The sequence below is a fragment of the Pollicipes pollicipes genome, unplaced genomic scaffold (assembly GCF_011947565.3).
Source record: "Pollicipes pollicipes isolate AB1234 unplaced genomic scaffold, Ppol_2.1 Scaffold_6138;HRSCAF=7277_pilon_pilon_pilon, whole genome shotgun sequence".
NCBI lineage: Eukaryota > Metazoa > Arthropoda > Thecostraca > Pollicipedomorpha > Pollicipedidae > Pollicipes > Pollicipes pollicipes.
The window spans coordinates 1357755-1380202 of NW_023596818.1; the positions used below are offsets into that span (position 1 = coordinate 1357755).

The 22448-nt window shown below is 58.5% G+C and overlaps 1 protein-coding gene across 1 annotated transcript in view; it reads right to left on the reverse strand.

Moving 5' to 3' along the window:
* LRP1 (LDL receptor protein 1) overlaps nt 1-22448 on the reverse strand; it is a 116766-nt gene that overhangs the window by 83226 nt on the left and 11092 nt on the right. Inside the window, exons 3-5 of the mRNA XM_037229625.1 lie at nt 10011-10142; nt 2789-2920; nt 1996-2115 (exon numbers count right to left, since the gene is read on the reverse strand). Of these exons, the coding sequence (XP_037085520.1) occupies nt 1996-2115; nt 2789-2920; nt 10011-10142 (384 nt within the window). The remainder of the gene's footprint in view (nt 1-1995; nt 2116-2788; nt 2921-10010; nt 10143-22448) is intronic.

The window sequence follows — 22448 nt, forward strand, 5'->3', positions numbered from 1 at the left end:
GCGAGAGGGTGAGGGTGAGGGTGAGGGTAAGGGTGAGGGTGAGGGTGAGGGTGAGGGTGATGGTGAGGGTGAGGGTGAGGGTAAGGGTGAGGGTGAGGGTGAGGGTGGGGGCGAGGATGAGGATGAGGATGAGGGTAAGGGTAAGGGTAAGGGTAAGGGTGAGGGTGAGGGAGACGGAGAGGGAGAGAGGGGGAGAGGGAGAGTGAGGGAGAGAGGGAGAGAGGGAAAGTGAGGGAGAGGAAAGAGCTGTTTCGCTCTGAAACTGGTCCAGCCCCGACAATGACACCGCTCCACGACCACAGCCCTACCCACTCCGCTACCCGACACGAGAAAGGCGCCGCCACGACACCGACACCGCTCCGCCGCTGTCGCCGCCGCCGAGCAGTCCTCCGATGGCAGCCGCGGCCGGTCACTGCGTCGGCTCGCTCATCAGACACCCGCACCCTCCAGCCACCAACGCAGCCCCATGCCGCTTCCCCAGGAGACACGCTTGCTCCTTCAGTCCCACTGCAAACCCCTCGCATTCAAGCGCTCAATGGCGGCGAAATATGGGCGGAGTTCTGACATGAGCACCGACACGGCGGCGGCGCCTGCCTGCGGCGGCCCCAGTCGCTGGGACCAGGCCTGCGGCGCCCGCTCCACCCCACCCGGCACGCCCCGGTGGGGTCCGGCCGCGTCCAGTCAACCCAGGCGCGCCTCCGTTGCGCCCTGGGTGACGGCGTCGGCGCGCCGGCGTCCGGGAGGGCCTCAGCGGCTATCAGCGGCGATTTCCCGGGACCGGTCGGAGGGCGGCGAAGCGCGGCGGCCGCCGGCGCCAGACCCTCGGCGCCAGACCCTCGGCGCCGCACGCTCGACGCCGGGGCTGCTGCGGTCGCCTGCCGCTGACCGACACACAGCCGAGCGCAGACGGACGGCGTGGCCGCCCCGGCTAGCCCGCTGCCGGCACTGCGGAGCTAGCATTGTCCTTGCAGTGCGGTGACTGTTGGTTGCGGTGCTCTTGTCGCAGCAAATTCGAACTCAACGGAGGCCTTAAAACGAAATCAAGAGGTACGAACGACCAAACAACACAGCAACGCCGACCCCATTAGCAGCGAGACGCTATGTTCGCGGCTCCGCGAGCCACCCCACCGGGTGGGGCGAGCGGCGTGGAGCCCGGCGCGCCAGCTCCTCCACTGATTCGGAGGCCCAGCGGTTCCGCTATCCAGTGCCTGCCGAGCCGCTGACGGATTTATCGCGTCGGATCGTGCACCACTCGTCGGCCGCTCCTCCATCCCGCCGCCGCCGCGACGAGCCGCGCGGCCGGCAGATCGTGGTGCCAAATATTTACGGCCGTCACTCATCACGCGCCGGAGCGCGAGGGTCGCAGCGCGTCGCCGACCGCTACCGGCGCTCGGCGGCGACCCCGGCGGCGACCGGGGACACGGTCCGTCGACGGCGGACGGCGCCGGCAGCGGAGGCGGCCGGCGCCACAGCCTCGGCCGACCGTCCCCCGGCCCGCCTGACCGGGCGGCCCCGGCCTGCCGCTGGCGGTCGCGCGTCAGGCCGGCGGCGGCCGGGCCCGCTGCGGCTACTGACGGACGGAAACAAAACTTCGTGGCGCCTGGTGAATCACCGTGTAAGATGCGACAAGCGAAATCCCTGCCCGACGGCATTCGGCCAATGCGCACGATGATTTTCCCGCACAACTCTCAAACACAGGTAACACCGTTCTCAAACCAATCCTGAGGACGTTTATGGTCAAATCTTTGGTTATCAGCTACAGCATACCTCCTCAGAGATCGATGCTCTGTCAGTTCACTCACCTGAGACTTCTCCACCCTTCACCCGGGCCCCAGACACCCGCCGCTGTCCCTAGAAGCCGGACGCCAACCGCTGTCCCCGGATCCCAAAAAACCGCCGCTGTGCCCGGACAGCAGATCCGGTCACCGTCGCCCGACCCCCTGCCCGCCGCCGTGCCAGCGCCGGCCGCGGCACGCGTCCCGGCCCGCAGCCTACCGACGCAATCCGTGCCGTTGAATCGAGCGCCGGTCGGGCAGAAGCACAGCGCGCCGTGGCCGCCTGGGTGTGGCTTGCAGCCGTACACACAGCGCTCCTTCTGGCAGCTGTTCCGGTCCTCTGCAACGGAGCGGCCAGCGTCAGCGCCGGCTGCCGACCGGCGGCCAGCCTCGGATCGACTGACGTCACGTGCGTCCCGTCACATGGTGACCACATGGTTGTCTGCCGGGGCGCGATGGTGCGCCGCAGCAAGGTCCGACTCTCGCCGGACAGCTGGGTGGCAGTGTTTTCTTTTGAAGTCAGGCTGCTTGAGACGCACGCGGCGAGACTCGACACGAACCCGTCCCTCACCAGATTAACGCTCGCCGCTGGCTGCGCAACAGTGAAGAGGGCCACTGCTGCTCCAGCCGCATGCTTTCTGGTTATGAATGGACATTAGATCAGTTACAATCTGCCCTCGCACAGCGTGCCGCTGCTCTCATTACACACTATCTGGTTATGAATGGACGCTAGATTAGATTTAGTTTGCAAGATCAGCTCGAATCCGGTCAGCCCCCGCCACATCTGTCCTTGTGTGTGCCAGTGCGCCTGGATGGCTTTGCGCGCGCACGCATTCGCGCGCGGATGAGCACGTGCGTGGGGGGGCGCCTGTTATTCAACACTGCCACGCAAATCCCTACCGACCAGACCGGCCGCCGCGCGCCGCCACGCTCACCACGGCCGCGCCAGCGGAGCGGGCGGCGGCGCGGTTTGCGCGACGGCCCGGCCCGACCTTGGGCGGTCATCAGCGTACCGCAGAAGGCGCCCTCGTCGCTCCAGTCGGGACAGTCGCGCGACTTGTCGCACAGCATGGAGATGGGGCGACAGGTCAGACTGTCGCCGCACTGGAACTCGTTCGGGCCGCACACCCGGGACGACTGGCACACTGCAGGCAGACGGGTCAGGTGAGGTCAGCACACACCTCAAAACTCACACACTGTGAACAGACGGGTCAGGTGATGTCAGCACACACTACACAACTGACACACCGCGGCCAGACGGGTCAGGTGAGGCCAGCGCAGACCACACAACTGACACACTGCGGGCAGACGGGTCAGGTGAGGTCAGCACACACCACAAGACTGGCACACTGAACAGACGGGTCAGGTGAGGTCAGCACACACCACACAACTGACATACTGCGGGGAGAACGGTCAGGTCAGATCAGCACGTCCTGGACGACCAGAGGATGGGTCAGGTCAGCACAGGAGCTGCAGCATGCCCGCATACATTGGTGATAGGTCGGGTAAGCATCCCTCAGACGACGGACACACCGACCAAGTCAGCACGTCCGGACCACCAAGAAACGGGGTCAGGTCAGCAAACTCTCAACCACTAAGAGACTGGTAAGTCCCGAAGTTCACTGCGTAAGGCTCATCACACCTTCAGCACAAACGTTTTCGTTGTCGCTCTGTGAGACTATACAACCACCACTCTCTCCGAATCGGTGGCTTCGAACACACCCCGGACCGCAGTGTCCGGCCGATGGCCGTACCGTGCTTGATTGACGCAAACGTCCATCAATTACCGGCGGGACTGCAGCGAAACACGACAGCCTGCACGGCGGTGGCGTCGCCTTGGGCCGACGAAAAAGGCGCGCTTCGCCTGGAAGCGTCGCCGTTTCGCGCGGAAACATCGCGTGAGCCGACTGATGAGTCACCGGCCAATGGGCGCCAGTGCTTCAGCCTGCAGACCGCACAGGCCCTACCGCATGACACCGTCCGCGCCCGCTCTGTGTTGGCGAGCGCCCGCGTTCGCGCTCTCGGTTCACCGGCGGGACCGGGTGGGCGGTCAGCGGCGGCTCGAGCTTACCGGGGCAGAGGCACCGCCGGGCAGACAGACCGTCCTCAGTCACAAGGATGGCACACCCAGGTAGCCACGACATGAGCGATGGGATGGGGACGGGTCGCTGCTCCCGTCCGGAATGGGGACGGAAGCAGCGACGCCCGCACGACGATGCGAACACAAGGAAGGTGAGCACCAAGGGCAGGGGAAGAGGCGTACGCGAAAAGTCACGGCACCCGTCCAGCCCGCCTGTCCCGGAAAATCGCGCGGCGGGGCAAAGATCACGTTGCCATAAGACGTCCATTCCCATACGAATCCAAACGCTACTGTTTTGCTTAGAGAACGTGCCTTTGTTACCTGGTAATATCACGCGGGCCTAACAACACAGATGACATGAGAAATCGGAACGCCCCCTCAGCTGCCGGGAGGGATCCGTGCTCTGCGTGGCGCACACAGAATCACGCCGCGTTGTTGTTATTGCTGCTGGAGTTTTAGGGCGCGCCGACCACTGTGGTCAGTTTATACCCATAACAGCTTAATAACTACCTACGAGGGCGAATGGCTATATATATATATATATATATATATATATATATATATATATATATATATATATATATATATATATATATATATATATATATATATATATATATATATATATATATCAGAAATGAAAACGGCTGAGTCGTGACCGGAACGCGTCACCAATGACGTCTGCTTACGCGAACCCATAATGGCATGCTGATAATAAATTTTCAGCAGCCTAAAAACTTTCTAAACGAGGTATGAACTATTGAGGCAGGTGCATATACAGTGCAGAACTAAACATGCGATACGAACCTGAGGGTATGTCCCATATACGTTGAGCTGTCACACAGTGAATCAGAGAGCGTCAGGGATGGCGCCGCCTGGCCAAAGTACCTCAGATGCTTCACGCGTAGTATGGGACAGCATACGAGTACATTTTCCACTGTCAGCGTGGCGTTGCAGTGGCGACACCGTGGTAGTTAGTCGCGACATAGTAGGCATCAATATGTAGCATAAGCATGGCCAATCAGCAAGTGACACAGAATAACTTCCCCCTGTCTGGACTTTCGATAGGATGACTGCCATTCCTGAAAAATTGGCTTAATGTTTTTCAGTTTACTGGTGCCCATCGCATCCCATGTGCTCTGCCATTCCCCGCGCAAAAAGGAAGACATGGCGGAGTATAGGTCTATAGCGGGTATTGGAACCGCTCTGCGACAGGACAACGAGAAGCAAGCTTTGCGGCAGTCAGCCAGCTCATTTCCCGCAATGCCAACGTGGCTCGGAATCCAGCAAAGTACTATGGCCTTGCTAACCCAGTACGGATTGTCGAGACGCAGTAGAATATCCTGCATCAGGGGCTTTGCCGGTTTAAACGCATTAATGCCGAAAGGCACTTAGGGAATCCGACAAAAGCACGTGCAGACTGTCTTCGACCAGCTCTATAAAGCAAAGCGCTTTAATGACGGCCACAAGCTCTGCAGTATACACGGACGCATGGGCTGGTAGTGTAAATGATCGCGTATCGGGGCCACATATAAAAGCGGAACCAACACCCGTATCCGTTTTGGAGCCGTCCGTATACGTAATTGTGAACCCCCGATATGTCTTGATATGTTTCAGAGTTGTTGATCTGGCAACATACGGAATCATATTTTGCTTCCGAACCTCGGACAATGAGACGTCGACAGTTGGCGTTACCATCACCCACGGAGCGGTCGCCAGGCTACGTAGGCGTGCCACAACCCGAAAGCTTAAGCCACTCTCATGAAGAACATCACGGCCACGCACACAGAACGGTGCCACACCTGTTGTTTGTTCGCGTTGAAAAACATTAGATGTGGCGCGTGAGAACACAGCGTCATGTGTTGGGTGCTTCCGGAATTGCGCGAGCTTGCAAGCGTACCGCATCCCAAAAAAACCCTTCGGGTAGCCAACGAAGGTTCGTTGGCTTTCACAAGCAAGCTGGCTGTCGGAGACGCACGAAATGCACCAGCAATGATCCTCAACGCAGCATGATGGACCGCATTCAATGTACGTTTTACGGACTCAGAGGCGCTATCGGCGAACAGTGAGTCCAAGGCTAAAAAATGATCAATGGTGCTGCGGTTTTTTTCTGAAGCCACACTCGGCATTCGAGAAGATAGTGCTGCTTTCTAAAAAGCAAGGCAATCGTGTCTGAACCATCCGCTCCAGACGTTTGCACACAGAGCAGGTAAGCGCAATTGGGCGGTAGTCCGGCGGATCCGTCCCACTCTTACCACTCTTTCCGCTGCTTCAGCAGCGGAACTACTAGCGACTCCCGCCAAGACGTCGAGAACTCTCCCGTCTCCCATAACTGGCTGAATGCCACCAACATAGCTTGTGTCGCTGTTGGTGGGAGTCGCCGGAGCATATCATTATGAATGAAATCCGGGCCTTCCGCCACGCTGCGCAGAGTTAATGGCAGACATCAGTTCAAGCATTGTGAAAGGTTTGTTATATGAAAGCTCTTCGATTGCCTGAAAGTCTATCTGGGCTGGTTCGCAACGAGCACGATCCGTATGAAATCGGGAGTGGCAGTTGTTCTTCCACAACGCTCCGTGAACGCACGAGCCATTTCATTCGCCACATCAGATGGGTGCAGTATGTCCTGACCATTCACACGAAGCACGGGGGGCGGCACTGAGGAGTGTTGGCCTGCTATACGCTTCACCCGCGCCCAAACCACCGAAGCCGGCGCTTGACAGCTCAGCTGACCCACATATAAACGCCAAGACGTGCGCTCGGCCTCCAAGATAGTATGTCGGGCTGCCGCCCGAGCTCGTCGAAGAGCAATTAAGTTGCCCGTAATGCTGTGTCGATCAAAGCCTCGAAGGGCTTTTTTACGCGCACGTATAGAGTCACGGCACGGGTCCGTCTACCACGGTACAGGGGGACGACGCGGGACACCCAAATGTACGTAGTATGCTTTCTTCTGCCGATCGTAAGATTGTGGAGATGAGTTCCTCTATCGATGCAGGCACATCCACCGAAACGGAAGCCAACCTGGTTTCCACCCGTGCCTAAAATGCATCCCAGTCAGCCTTTCTAAGATTCCACCGCTGTGGGCTGGAACCGAGAGCTGCTCCGTTCTGGTAACGCAACCAGATGGGGTAGTGATCACTACCAAAGGAGTCGCTTTCAACCGACCATGTCAGGTGTACCGCCAGTTGGGGGCTTGCAAAACTCAAGTCCAGCGCCGATGTCTGACCTGACGGCAGCGTCATGTGAGTTCGGGTCCCGGTGTTTAAAGGACAGATGTTCATCATGTAAAAAAGTTTCGCAATGCCTGCCGCGAGGGTTGGTCTGGGCGCAACCCCAAGGTGTGTGGTGAGCGCTGAAGTCACCCAGCAAAAGAAGAGGCGGGGGAAGCTAGGCCACCAGAAATCTCATTTGTCCTGTCGAAAATGGAGCACCAGGAAGTAAGTAAAGCGAGCAGACGGTTACTCACGACGCCCGAAAAGTACCTTAGCAGCAACAGCTTGCAGGTCAAAGTGTGAGACGACGCGTTGGACGGAGACACTGTGGTGCACAGCCAAAAGAACTCCGCCGTGTGTAACTGAATCAGCTGGCATATCCCGACGCGTTATGGTGTAGCCAGGGATACTTAACTGAGAGTCAGGTGCCAATTTGGCTTCCTGCAGGCAGGCGATGGCCAGGCAGCGCTGATTCAGAATGACTCTGAGATCGTGTAGACTAGTTCTAACGCCCCTGCAGCTCCACTGTAACATACCTGTCATAGAGCTAAGAAGTGAGGGTGGCCACTACAGACCTAGCTCACCGGCACAGCACGCAGAATATCACAGTCAAAACGCCTGCAAGGGGGCGTACTAAAAAGGGGGTCACAGTCACACTTTAAGACGCGACACGGTTCAAAAGAACTGGGCTGCGCCTGTTGCAGGACGGAACACCTCGGTCTGGGAATTACGGCTCGATTCCGTAGGGCGGTGCTCCACTCTGGGCCGATTCCTTGAGCTTCCTCCGTCAGATGGAGACGGAGGACCGGCTGGGGGGCGCTTTGTGCCGACGTGCCCAATCCTAGGTGGTGGAGGGAGAGGATCCATGGATGGGGCCCTGCCAGAAATCTGAGGACCAGCGGGGGCTCCTCTGGTCTTCTGGGCGATGCAGTACTGCTGCGGGGGACGGACTCCTTGCCCGCCCCGGACACACGGTTTGCTTGGTATCGCAGACGCGCCTGTCCACCTCATGCCGCTCCAACTTTTCTATCGCCCACCCGCATGCGTTCGCTAGTGGCGTCGGAGGTGACGAAGGTGGCGGAACACACGAAGCGGAGGCGGACGAGGGTGACGAAGAAACCGACGCGGAGGCCGGTGGAGCCCGCGGGCCACCATCCAACCCTCCACTCCGGCAGGAGACAGCGGCGCCGGGGAGTGGGCAACACGGAGGGTGCCGACCGGCCAGGCGCCGGGGGTGGAGCAGGGGGCTTAGCCCGGACGCCAACGTCCGCTACAGACTGGTCGGCCGGCGAGGAGGGAGTTCGGGCTGCCGGCTGGGAGTCCGGTGTGCGTGCTGAAGGCACAACAGTGAGACCAAACGATCTCAAGAGTCTCACGAACTGAATGGCCATCATCTGCTCGATGACGCTGTTGTGCGGCAAAGCAGTTTCTTACTTTTGATGCATACGAGAGCTTAGGACGACTCGCGTCATATAGGTCTCTGGCCTCTCGGAAAGATATGTTTTTAGGCGTTTTTAGCGAAAGTACCTCCTTTTCTCCGACGAGCGCTGCACACGTACGGTCAAACGCAGTGTGTGGTGTTTGATCTCTACCACAGTTGGCGCAATAAGGCTGGTCAGCGGTGCAGTTGTCACTCAGGTGAGTGGTGGACGAACACTTGCTGCACAGCGGCTTATTGCGACAAGGGGGTTTCGTATGGCCGAACCGTTGCCGTTGCAAACAGCGCATCGGGTTGGAAACAAAAGGACGGACTTTCACGCAGGCATAGCCCACACGGATATCTCACGGTAGAACTGGACGATTGAAAGTGAGAATGATGTTGGTAGCATTCAGTTCTCCTCCTCTCCTGACCAGGATTCTACGCGCGGCGGTTACGCTGAACTCCGAAAGCTCCTCGACGATTTCGCTCTCACTTAAATCACGAAGGTCAAAACAATTTACGACACCTCTAGATGAGTCTTTTGTGCTGTGCGGTGTTACTGTCAAAGCTCCGGTTTTGTCATGTTTCCCGTTCACATCGCGAATACTATAAATGAACTCCTTCGCTTCCAACGCACGCTTCGCCTCCAGATCACTGGCGAACTCTACCTCGATGTTGCCGTCCCTCAGCTTGTCACATCTCGTGATGTCTCCAGACTTGTCACAGCTGTTGCGTCGTTGGAACGGTGACAGGGTGGAACGCTCCACATCTCCGCTGGAGAAGATCAGAATCCAAGGGCAAGGGGGGCCGAATCCCCCTCGCATCCGGGCCTCAGCGCTGTCCGACCTCCTTTCGGGGGCCGGGTGTTTGTTGAGTTTTGATAAGCCGCACGGAGCACCCAACCAAAGCGCGAGCGACAAGCCGCTAGACCCATGTGGGGCCCCACGGGCCCCCCGCGACCCCGGATATCCTGGCCAAAGTGGAGTGTTGGGACGCGCTGTGACTGACCCGCACGACGCGCCCCTCAGCCACCAGGGTCCGCTCAACCCGGGGACGAGGACGAAGGTGCACGGCGACCCCGATAAAACGAGGATTATGAGTGGTGAGTGGACCGGATGTGGGAAATGGAAAATGAGTGGGCGGGACAAGGAGCAGGAGCTCACGTACCGGCAGGATCGCTACGCCCTGAGAGGAACAGGTTGCAATGTCCACCCGTTACCGGAGCTGGGACCTGAGGGGGCGCTAGTCCCCTACACCGTCCGAAACCGATGCCCCTGCGGGGAATCGCACGGCGTCTGGAACACCAGGCGGACGGATCACTCCCAGGGGAGGACCTTCGGGCTGTGTGTATCATCAATCCCCCCCCCCCCTTGACCAAGACGTTCGAACTCTCAACCGCATAGGGGACCTAGCACGCACCACAGCTGCCAACAAAAAATAGAGACCAAGAGGCGCAGTGCCACGACGTCGGTACAGCCGAGCGACCGGCAGCGGCGGCGGCGGTGACGGCGGCGGTCACTCACAGAACTCGTCCTCGTCCGAGGCGTCGATGGCACCGTCGGCCGGCGGGCAGTCCATCTCCTTGTCACAAACCCACGCCTGCGGGATGCAGTAGTCCGAGCCCCGGCAGCGGAAGTGGTCCTGTCCGCACGAGCCTGCAATGGGGCCGCAAGTCAGGCCACGGCGCGACGTCCGGGCACGGGAGTCCGCCATGGAGGTCATCCGAGTGCACAGGGGCCGCGCACACACGCCAACATACACGCACGCACACACGCATCCACGTGCCCTTTTGGCGTGCATTGGGATAATAATGATGTCTTCAGCAATCCATGCGCCGGACAAAATTGTTGAAATACATTTCAGATAACACTTCATCCGGACCATTTGTCATACGATTACATAACAGTTTGCGAATCACTGACGGCATAAATTGCAAACGACGTCCCTACCTCTCATCGGCCTTCATTGCAGTGTATGTGAGACGGGTTCATGGAATTTGAACAGGAGCAAGAGCGCGGGCCGCGGCTATGGTGACGCTTAAACCGACATCTCGTGCAGCAGCGTCATTTGTCTAGACATGGCGGCGTTTCGTTACAGCTACTTGTGTTACCCAATAACTACAAAAATACCCGATTCCCAACAGGTTTAAACTTCGGAGTTCTTGGGGCCAGCTATCAGACGCGCGGATCATGGGCGAAAAAGGAGTTGTGGTCAGCCCAGCGCATACGAGCCAGACCGTCGGCTTCATCGACCGGTAGCGAACAGATCGATGCCATCTGGCGAACCGACCGTCAGCCCCAGCCAACCGACAGTCAGCCCCAGCTTACCGACCGTCAGCCCCAGTCAACCGACCGTCGGCCCCAATCAACCGACCGTCAGCCCCAGACAACCGACCGTCGACTCCAAACACCGGACCGTTGGTCCCAGACCCCCGACCGTCAGCCCCAGACACGGACTGTCGGCCTTGGACCCCCGGCCGTCGGCCCCAGACACGGACCGCCGGCCCCAGACACCGACCGTCAGCCCCAGACACGGACCGTCGGCTCCAGACCCCCGACCGTCAGTCCCAGACACGGACCGTAGGCCTTAGACCGCCGACCGTCAGCCCCAGACACGGACTGTCGGCCCTAGACACCGGGAGCGTCGTGAGCTGCCGGTCGGCCGCCGGAACCTGTCGCCGCCTCACGCTGACGTCCCTGATCCATCACAGCCGCCGCGTGACGGCCGGCCGACGACAGCTCTACCCGGCCCGGCCCAAAACAGGTCATCGGGTGCCGGCGGGGCCCCCTGCAGCCGATGCTGGCCGGGCGCCGCCGATCGCCCAGATCGCGCCAGCTCACGTCACCATGTGGCGGCCGATATGGCCACGTCGGGCGTATCCCACAGGAGATATCCACAGGCAAGCTTTCAGCGTTGCATTTATTCATTTCGTCATTGCATCGATATCCTAGTGTGCAAGGGGATCTCCCGCTCATCTCGTCACCATGTTAAAATCATAATTACTGCGTTGCGCGCGCGCGATAACAAGAGTCACATGGTCGGATCTGATAAATAAGCGCATCAGCAGTTATGTATATATCCTATGGTGCTGCAATAGTCCATCTATGTGCAGCAGTCCACGCAGCACATACTTTTATACATCTGCGCAGCACATCAGGCGCATCAAACCTACACATAGGTGTTATAGGTGCTGTTCAGAAGCCATATAAAGTTCCTCTTCCAACGTGTAAGCTCCGTTCGAACAGCAGGCGTTGGACTCACGTGAGTAGCCTGCCATAAAGAATGCACATCACGCCGGCCCAACGATTACATTATCATAATCGTAAGAGCATCAAGCACGAACGTGGACTTGCATATGGACCTGATCACATTGTAGTCGGACATTTGCTGTCGACGATGGTTGGACAGAGAGATGAAGCTGATTTACTTCTGCGGGGCGTGTGAATCTTTTACATGGGCGTGCAAAGACGACTGACTTCATAAGGGGCGTGTCATTTGTAAAGTGCAGTGCGCATGCAAGCTGGACAATATCTGTTCGGAATGGAAGACCAGATTTCCCCCAAACTTGGGAGTATGACATTTTGTCGTTTAGAGGGGAGCTTTCGACGACTTAGGCTCCGCAACGAGGGCTAAATAAACACAAGGTCACCGGAGCAGATATGAGCTACACCCATGGCGTAGCTCCGTCACTGCATGCATGCATGCAGTGACGGGAACAGGACGGTTCACATCTGCATTCAGGCTGGTGATCTGTGTTGAGCGTGTAACACCATGCACGTGTTTGCGGACAGTGCCCCAGACTCGGGAAGGACAATCAGCTGAATCTCAGCAGCACGCCACCTGCACCGGCGACATCAACCGGCGACGGGAAACAAAACTGAGAGGAGGTTGGCAGAGCTGGCGGCGACACGGGGCGGTGACGGACGAGGATCTGGAAGCAGAGGGGGGCGGCAGGAGGAGGGGGGGGGGTCAATAAGAGACGGTGAGACGGCGGGGCGCTTAGTCAACACGGCGCGGAGACCAAGCGACGGGCTTTGGGTGAAAGGCAAGAGGGGCAGGGAAAGAGAGAGGGGGATGAGAACGCCGTGGTGGAAAAGTGCGGATTTGTGGCCATCCTTGATCAGCTTTCAGCTGATCGCGGTCAGTCAATATCTCAGCACCTCACAATCCAGTCACAAGGCCACGACGAACAGGAGCAGTGATTGCGCCGTAAAGCTTGTACGCTTTCCGAGTGGGCAACACCCACCTCCCTCAACTAACCAAGACCACACACGTTCGCTGGTTTTGGGCGCAGACGCATCGACCGTCTCTATGCAGGCAAAACCAGCCACAAGAGCAATGATTCCGACGGTTGTCTGCCGCACTACCCGCAGAAATGCCACAGGCGACCTTTAAAGTGTCGGTGGTCCAGTGCGCCCAGTCCCATATCATCCCGCGTATGATAAAAAACAAACAGAAACCGTTGTTACATGTCACACATCGGACAGAGACCACCAGCAGGCGAGTCATAGCGCAGCCAGCACATGGTGACAAGTGTCCGTCCCAGATCCACTTAATGCGAGTGAAGCCCACCGGAACAGCAGCCCAGCGTGCCAGTCTCCTGCAGCAGGAACGCCCCAACTCGGGACACCTTCCGTAAAATCCTAGCGGGGCTGTGGCGGCATAAATGCATGCAGAACGCAAAAGAGTTCTGAAGAACGCTATAAGCTGAGACCACAACTAGCCACAGGTCGCACTTTGCTTCGCACAACGACACGCAATACACGGCATAACCGTCGCGTCACCCCGGAGTCCAGATCACCAGCCAGAGCAGCGTGGTTGTGGCCGGCCGGCGGCGCCGTCTTTGACAGAACGGCGAGACCATCGCCGCGTCCCGAACCGAGTGGAGCACGGGTGCGGCTACACCGCGTCACATCAGCCGATCAGCTGCCGGCGGCTCAGCGGGGCCGAGGCTGCAGCAGGGCCGCCTCCATCGGCGAGACGCCGGCCTGGGCTTTCGGATGAGCGGCACACCTCGGCCGCAGGCAGCAGGACAGCGCTCGCCGACCGGTCCGGGGCGATCTGACCAAGGCACGGTCTGTCACGGACGCCAGGCAGCGACTGCTGAGGTCAACGAGCAGATGGGGGTCTGCCTTCTCCCACGTCTGGCTATCGTTGACGGAGCACGTGGTACATGGGTCTGCTGATGACTCCTACGATCCATGCTGAGTATGATGGCAAGATTCGCCTGCCATTATCTAGGACCTCTCGTTGCGCTCTGTCGGTGAGTTTGCATTCCCATTGACACTCCTGATCGTAGACATCGTCGGCAATCTGAGCGGTTGGCCGTGAGTTGGGCCGGACTTGTCTCCACCGGCGGTGAGACGAACGTTCCCAGCGCCGCCTCGATGCAACAGTAACGCCGTGGACTGGGCCGGACTCGTCTCCAATAGCGGTGAGACGAACGTTCCCAGCGCCGACTCGATGCAACAGTAACGCCGTGGACTGGGCCGGACTCGTCTCCAATGACGGCGAGACGAACGTTCCCAGCGCCGCCTCGATGCAACAGTAACGCCGTGCACGCTTGCGCCACCGCTAATAGGCTTATCCTGTTAAACGTGTCGTCTCTGCAGCGGTGATCATAAACAAGTCGTCGGCCGCGTTGTCCACCAGCGTTTAGTGGAGCGGCACCGCCACCCGGTGGAGAGCCCGAATGACCAACCCGGTTCCCGGCATCCCGGCTCGGGTCACAAAACGACCCATTCTTCCCGGAAAACGGCCCACGTGATAAGTGGCGTTTACTCGTCGTGTGTAACAACTCAAGGCGTTCTTTTCAGAATTCAGCTGTTTTGCAACGCTCCGCATCGCAGCTGCTAAGAAACATGGATAAACGTGAGAACAAGCCGCCCAACGACATGGACTGCGCCCCCAGTTCAAGCAGTCATCATTGTTTTCACAAACAATATCAATCAATCATTGTTGTGACCCCTCCCCCCCCCCCCCACGCACACACACACCATCTCCCCCGCCCGCTATGGGCGGGATGTTGTCCAGCCGGCCAGGGCCGCCTTCCGCCGGTGCCGGGCCGGGCCGGGACCAGGCTCCTCTGGTGCTGGGCCGGGCCGCGACCAGACTCCTCTGGTGACCCGCCACAGACGGGGGTGAGTTCACCGCGACCCGGCCCCCACCGAGCCCAGTGCAGTGATGCCCCCTGTTCCTCGCGCGAGACGACGCGAGGACGGCCGCCCCGTGGCACGCCTCTAGACTGCAGTTCCGCTGACAGCCGGCTGCTGACCCGACGACAGCATTCAATCCTGGCCGCAGCACCGGCGACCGCCCACCAAACAATCAACATCGGCCCGGCCAGAGTACGGCGCACTGGCGACCGCAGCCGGCCGCCATCGCCGGCTGGCAGCGACCCGCCGAGGCCGTCCGGCACGCACCGCTCGTCCCCGACGAGGCGCCGGCCGCGCCGCAACTGGCCCAATCGGCGCGACGCACGGCCGCGGCACACGGCTGGGCCGAAACAGCGGGCGCGCGCGTGATCGACGCGCGGGTGCTGCCGGCGGCCGGGGCGGGGGTCGCTCACCCTGCTGGCGTCCGACCCAAGCCGGGCCGGCCGGGACGGTGGCGACACGGCCGGCCGTCCGCCGCTGGTGACGGTGCCGCTGCCGGCGCCGGCGGCTCCGGTTCGGTGACGGCGCGTCGTCACCTGGCATAGAAATAGCCGGCCGGCCGGCACCGGAGCGCATCTGCAGTGACGAGGGGCTGGGCGGCGACAAACGGCGCCGGAGCTGGAGCCGGGCCCGCGGGGCGGCCGAGAGCCGATCGGGGACATCACCTTGCCCGCGGCCGCGCCGGACAGCCTCCTCATCACTAGAACCGGCTGTCACGTGGGCTCCGTCCGCATCTAAATGCAGCCCAGAGACGCTTGAACGATATCAGCGCGGTATCGGTCTCCAGGGCCTCCGATCGCTGCCGGTGGGTCCGGTTGTGCAATTGCACTCCTGTCGACGCCGCGGCTCTCCGCGGCAACAAGCTCAGAGGAGGAGCCGCCGCTGCGGGCATCGCCCCCACCACCTGATGTTCAACGTCTTAGAGACGGGCACGTGGAGCGTTCAGAGCGTGCTCGCGTCCAGCAGAGGTACGAGCGTCATCTCACAGTTGTCGAGCACGTGTCAGGCGCACTGGGCCTCGTCAGCGTGTCGGGGCCGCCTCAGGCTGTAGGCGTTATCGCCAGGCTTCCAATACACTGGTATAACAACGTCACCAAGGAACCGCCGTTCCGTCGGCCACCAACAACCATGACCAAACACGTACAGCACGTATTGGCACACGTACCCGTGCTGCTAAAATATCCCCGGCATCTCATCCGGCGGGCTTCACTTCACCCACATTTCCCTGGCACGAGTCGCGCCTCTTTCACCGCGCGAGTCAGCGAGACTCCTCGGACCCGGGCGGCCCGGTGCGATGACGGCAGCTCGCCATTGCTCGTCACCGCACGGCCGGACTGCGGCCCCAGCGGCCCGGTGCGGTGACGGCAGCTCGCCATTGCTCGTCACCGCACGGCCGGACTCCGGCCCGGCCGGGGTGGCCGCGACATGGCCAGCCGCAGCGGCGGGCCGCCGTCCTCGGGCGAACCGCTCGCCGGCCGGCCGTCCCGCGGTAAACAGAGCCACGCTCGCGACCGGCCGGCCGCGAGGCAGGCCGCCGGAGCGCCGACCGTCCGCACCGTTCGCACGTGCCGCAACAGGCTGGCTGGACAGGCGACAAGCTGGGCGTGACGCAACAGGGGGCAGCCGTGACTTCGGCGAAACACTAATGCCGCAGTATCGCCAAGCACACCCCTCCATCCCTGGAAGTCGTAGCTCAGCTGACTTGCGTCCTTGAGTGGGGTTCGACACTGCCAGCTGTGTTAGTTAGGTATTATACTATGCGTAACCAACTGTCGAGACCCCTCCCAGCTGTGTTGTGGTTTCCCATCGTGGTTGAGACTTTCGCGCTAATGGTCACATCAATAGTATAAGGCGAGCATGCATTGTTCCGGGCTACATCCGGAAACAAAGGAGCGGTTTTCACAGCTAGCAGTCGACATTGCTCATTCGGATTGCATCATACGTAAGCAATGCACAAAATGGCTTCATGCTACCTTGATTTTTCGGGGCCATCCATGTCGCTATAGAGGTATGGTCAGAGAAAGACACTTTGACGAACTTCAGACTTATGCTGTCATATAAACCTTAGGTCATCCCAAGCCTGTTCTCAATAAGAGATGTGAAGACTTGACTCATTGTGATCGGCATTGTTGGTGACGACTAACACCCGCCCGGGCGGACGGGTGAATACCCTTCGCTCGGGTGGGGTTCAATTTGACCCCCGGAGAACTCAAAAACTAAGAGAGCTAGACACGCAGGTTTTACAGTGTGTGTTGGCCTGTGCGTGAACCCAGTGGCGTCAAAATTCAAGCTTCCTAGGTCATGACCTTCGGATCAAATAAGATCGAACGAGGTCAAACTCCAGATTGGTGTCCAAATGCCCTCAGAGCGTCTCATGCAACCACCATGAGCCTAGACACCTGTTCTAAGGGAAAAGGTCACTGTTGGTTTTTAAGGTCAGCGATCTTGTTGCACCTTTAAAAGGTCAGGGTAACCCAAATTATGCAAGACTGATTTTTGCATTGGAACACGCACCAATGGTTGCGTTAGGCGGTATGTTCCTAAAAACCAAGCGTTGACCTGGGTCATTTTAGGTCAGTGACCTATTCTGACCTTTAAGAAGTTCGTAGACGCGGTTCATACAATACAAAATGACATGAAATTAGGACGAGAAAGTGCCCCTTACAGAAGGCTCTGGGGAAAAAACAGGTCGGTTTTGACATTGACCTGGTCTTCATATGTGAACTTAGGTCAATGAAGCTTGTGAATCCAATTTTTGTATTGCCTAAGAACTTATCTCAGAGATGAATGGCTTCGTCTGACACATCGTTGCCACATCAGACTGAGCGATTCCCTAAAAGTTGCTTTCGCTGAATCCATGACCGGATTTTGACCAGCCGTAGGTCAGCGAACTGAAAAGGCACACCTACATTTTTATAGATCCACGATTCAATTTTCTACAGCTATGCACCTTTTGGCGCGGCTACGTCGCGCCGGTCAGAAATCAGTGCAGGAAAATCTTCGCGATTTAAATTGACCCCCACCCGAGCGATTATTAAGAAGACGCTGGAAATGTTGTAATGCGTAGAGAAATGCAATAAAAAAACACAGCAGAACTGCCGCAACGAGGGCTAACGAAGGGCTCTTTCAAACATCGCGAGTATCCCGTAATTTTGCCTCATAACACATCGAAAAATGATATTGAAACGAAACCAAATCGGACAGACCACCATCAATCTGACATTACCGGATGGAACCACAACTCAAATAAATCAAAACGTTTAATAAACGTAACTGTCGTGCTTACCAAGTGTCCTTGCTCTGTGCTTACATATGCAAATGTCCAGGGCTAGACCGTATGGTACGCGGCTCGTATGCAGCTTGCTAGGCACATTCGTTTACTGTAAATTTGGGTCAGATGCCATCCTTCTCTTTGTACTGCCATGGCCATCCGCCCATCATGGTAGGGCACTGTTGGTGTGCCCTGTGGGTACATGCAGCCTAGCATGAGCCAGCTCTGGATCTTCTGCGCAGCTAGGTACATCTGAACCACATTTGTCATCAACAACTATCACAAAACCTTCCAGCGTAATTCGCTTTTATTGTACAGATCTGGCTCGGAGCCATAGACAGGTAGGTTACAGAGGTTCTGGTTTGGATATTGAATTGGGATTCAAACATAATGCTTCACACATGGTTCAGATGCAGGCGAGGCAGGATGAAGCCTTAGGTCTCAGGTTCTGTGGAGCCTTGCTTATGCTTAGTGGCTTCAAGTGAGCTAGGACTTGGATGGCATCATGGGAACACCTGAAAGACAAATATGGGTTTAGCACGTATGGTTAGACAATTTCAGATGGGAGTGAAACATTTCCATGAAAAACGGGAAAAGGAGTGAAAAACCATTTACCAGAGTAGTGACCAGTGTTGTTTTACATCCAAAGCGGGCACTTCTAGGTCAGCGTATAGTCGTTAGTATATATATATATATATATATATATATATATATATATATATATATTATAGTATAGTACACAGTAGGTCACTGTCACTAGGTCACACACACTAGGTCAATACCACTAATGTAAATACAAGGGACAAGTGCGCTAGCTGGTCTCCACCCGCGGCGGGCTGAGTTGCGGGGCCAAGCGATATGCCACCACGAAGGGACCTAGCTCAGCGCCATAAGATCGGAGCACGCAGCGCACAGCACGGCAAGGGTTAATGACTAAAGGCACAGCTCTGGGCTCCGAGGTGCCGGCAGCCGGCGCTGAGTCAGCACCAGCAGCCCACATAGCGGACACTCCAGCAGACACCCAGCGGACACCACAGCAGACACGGGGAAACGACAGACACCACAGAAGACACTACAGCAGACCCAGAGGCCACAGCAGACACGGGGGCACAACGGACACCACAGCAGACATGGGAACACGACAGACACCACAGCAGACACTACAGCAGAACCAAAGGTCACAGCAGACACCACAGCATACACAGGGGCACAACGGACACCACAGCGGATACTGCAGCAGGCGTCACAGTGGATACTTCAGTAGATATAGCGGACGCTACAACCGAGACGGCGGCGCCTCAGCGGACCCGCGTCAGTGCTCTGACATTACCCGGATGTTTGCCTGCATCGGACACACTGAAATACAGCGCCCGTACAGTTAGCACCCGGGCCATTCGGACTCCAGGCGGGACCAGTGTAGCTTCATGGAGACCATTATCGTCACCATCCCGGTGCCGTCGATGGAGAGCGACGGAGCACCGCCCCCACGCGCCATCCCGGCGGCGGCATCGGGCCCAACACACCCTTGGTAACCTTCAGGAACGCCACACAAATATTCCGAGAACGCCGGCCTCATTCGGAGCACGCTGGATGAATGCGGAACACGCTGGCCCTTTCCACCAAGACGACCGCACGTCCCGAATTCCCAAAGATAACAATATCCAACAGTAGTAAGCTCTTGAACACATTTGCACACGTATACTAGAGCGTTTCCCATGACTGACAAATGTTAGCAGAACTGAATTTTGCACAGATCTCTGCTGCCTACGTGGGCGAGGGGAAGATGCTGGACTCGTGACCGAACGGCACCGTGTGCCAAACCCAGAGAAGCGCACTGCTCGGTCCACTGGCATGGAAAGGTCAGCTAGCCACTGGCCAGAAAGCTAACCTGGTCTGGGGCGGCAGTGCCACGACCTTGTGCGGCACGTTCAGTGCCCGCAGCCCTGTCCCACGCACTGCCGGAGACAAATTATGCGACGAAATGAAATGACACAACTTGGATTTTCGTCAGCCTACTTGCACACACTCGACGTGAATGGATGAAAACTAGTTGATTGCGGATTCTGTGTGGAGCACTCGATTAAGACTGCAACTATAGGTTTTAGGTTCAGGGTGCCTACAACAATCCCTGCTTAGCGAGTGACCTGAACGAAACGGCATTCGTACAAACCTATAGAAGTTTATTCGAAATGAAACACAAAGTATGACAAAATCGGAACGGCGAACTACACAAATGGGTGTATCGAAATAAAAAGTGCAAAAATGGCTTCAGGAACCGATATATTAAGCATGTCCAAAGTATCAAGGAGATAATTCATAAACAGGGTATTTATAAAGACCTTCATTTACGTGTGGACAGCTGAAGGCCATTGGAAAATCAATTTCGGAGCTAATGGGGGGGGGGGGGGGGGAACAAGGGCTTTGGCGCCACCAGGCTCCAGCGAACTCCCTGGCGACACGCGGGCGGGAGAAGACTGAGACGGCTAACTCCCAGGCAACACGTGAGCGGGAGAAGGCTGAGAAGGCTAAATCCCTGGCAGCACGTGAGCGGGAGAAGGCTGAGACGGCTAACTCCCTGGCAACACGTGAGCGGGAGAAGGCTGAGACGGCTAACTCTCTGGCAACACGTGAGCGGGAGAAGGCTGAGACGGCTAACTCCCTGGCAACACGTGAGAGGGAGAAGGCTGAGACGGCTAACTCCCTGGCAGCACGTGAGCGGGAGAAGGCTGAGACGGCTAACTCTCCGGCAACACGTGAGCGGGAGAAGGCTGAGACGGCTCCCTGGCAGCACGTGAGAGGGAGAAGGCTGAGACGGCTAACTCCCTGGCAACACGTGAGCGGGAGAAGGCTGACACGGCTAACTCCCTGGCAACACGTGAGCGGGAGAAGGCTGAGACGGCTCCCTGGCAGCACGTGAGCGGGAGAAGGCTGAGACGGCTAACTCCCTGGCAGCGCGTGAGCGGGAGAAGGCTGAAACGGATAAGTCCCTGGCAACACGTGAGCGGGAGAAGGCTGAAACGGATAACTCCCTGGCAACACGTGAGCGGGAGAAGGCTGAAACGGATAACTCCCTGGCAGCACGTGAGTGGGAGAAGGCTGAGACGCGTCCGCTGTTGGTCTCCGCTCCAACAGCGCCACTGTCATTCCCCGGCACGGCCTTGTGATGCGCCGCCGCCGGCAGCGCGCCTGACCCGGGAGCCGGCGCACCTTGGGCCCTCACTGACGGGTCTGACAAGAGCCAGTGGTCTGGGGCGGGCCTGACCGTTGGCATAGTCATGTCCCACGCGCACCGCGGTGACCCGGCTGTTGTCGCTATCACTGCTGGTTCGGTAAATCACACCACGGAAACGGGCGTATGTAATCGAGTGCTCCTGTATTCCTGGACGTCTCGGGTGTGACTGACAGACGCGCGGGGATGCCTCTGGGCGTCTCGACGTCCCCCGTCGCACACTGGGTCATACTGCGCCAGCCTCATGTTAGCCCCAAGCCAAATTACCCCAGCCCCCGGCGCTGAGATAGACCATATCACGGAGCGCCACGTGCCACCTTCCATGTCAGTTTTGCCCGACTAAGTTCTACCTACGTACGGCCGCCTAACACTCGCTCTGCACACACATGCTTTCCATTGGCCCATCTCTCCCGAGTCGAGGAGGTGAGAAAGCAGTCGGAGGCATCGGCTCGAACAAAGTCGCGGGCGTCGGCCGAAAAGGCACAGGAGGCGAAGAGTGCAGACGCACACATGGTGCCGGCGGACATACGCTACGCGTAACACGGGAGACTGGGGTCGAGCTGGAGACGGAAGGCACGGCGAAGACGGAGAGGAGCGCCTCTCGCTGCGGTGGAGGGTGAGGGACGCAACGGTGCGAGCGCCTCTCGCTGCAGCGGAGGGTCGAGGGATGCAGCAGTGTGAGCGTCTCTCGCTGCAGCGGAGGGTCGAGGGACGCAGCGGTGTGAGTGTCTCTCGCTGCGGCGGATGGTCGAGGGACGCAGCGGTGTGAGCATCTCTTGCTGCAGCGGAGTGTCGAGGGACGCAGCGTTGTGAGCGTCTCTCGCTGCAGCGGACGGTCGAGGGACGCAGCGGTGTGAGCGTCTCTCGCTGCAGCGGAGGGTCGAGGGACGCAGCGGTGTGAGCGTCTCTCGCTGCGGCGGAAGGCCGGGGACGCAACGGTGCGAGCGTCTCACGCTGCAACGGAGGACCGGGGAACGTGGCGGCGAGGAGGGAATGGGGACTGATTATTAGTTAGCTCACACGCAAACGTGACCTGGCGCGGCGGGCAGGGAGCGTGGTTTACGGGGTCGATGCGGAAGGGCGTGGTGGCTGGGCAGCCGGCGAGGCATGCGCAGGCACCAGCGGGCGGAACCGGCGCAAGAAGTGGCGGTTGCGCCAATAGGTACGACCACCGGGGATCTTCACGCGGAAATCACACGCGTGACCTATACACACGACCGTGCTTTATCCGTCCCACAACCCAGCCGACGGATCCTGAAGGGGCGCATAAACCCCAGCAGGCAGGCGGCGTAGCGGATGGACGCTC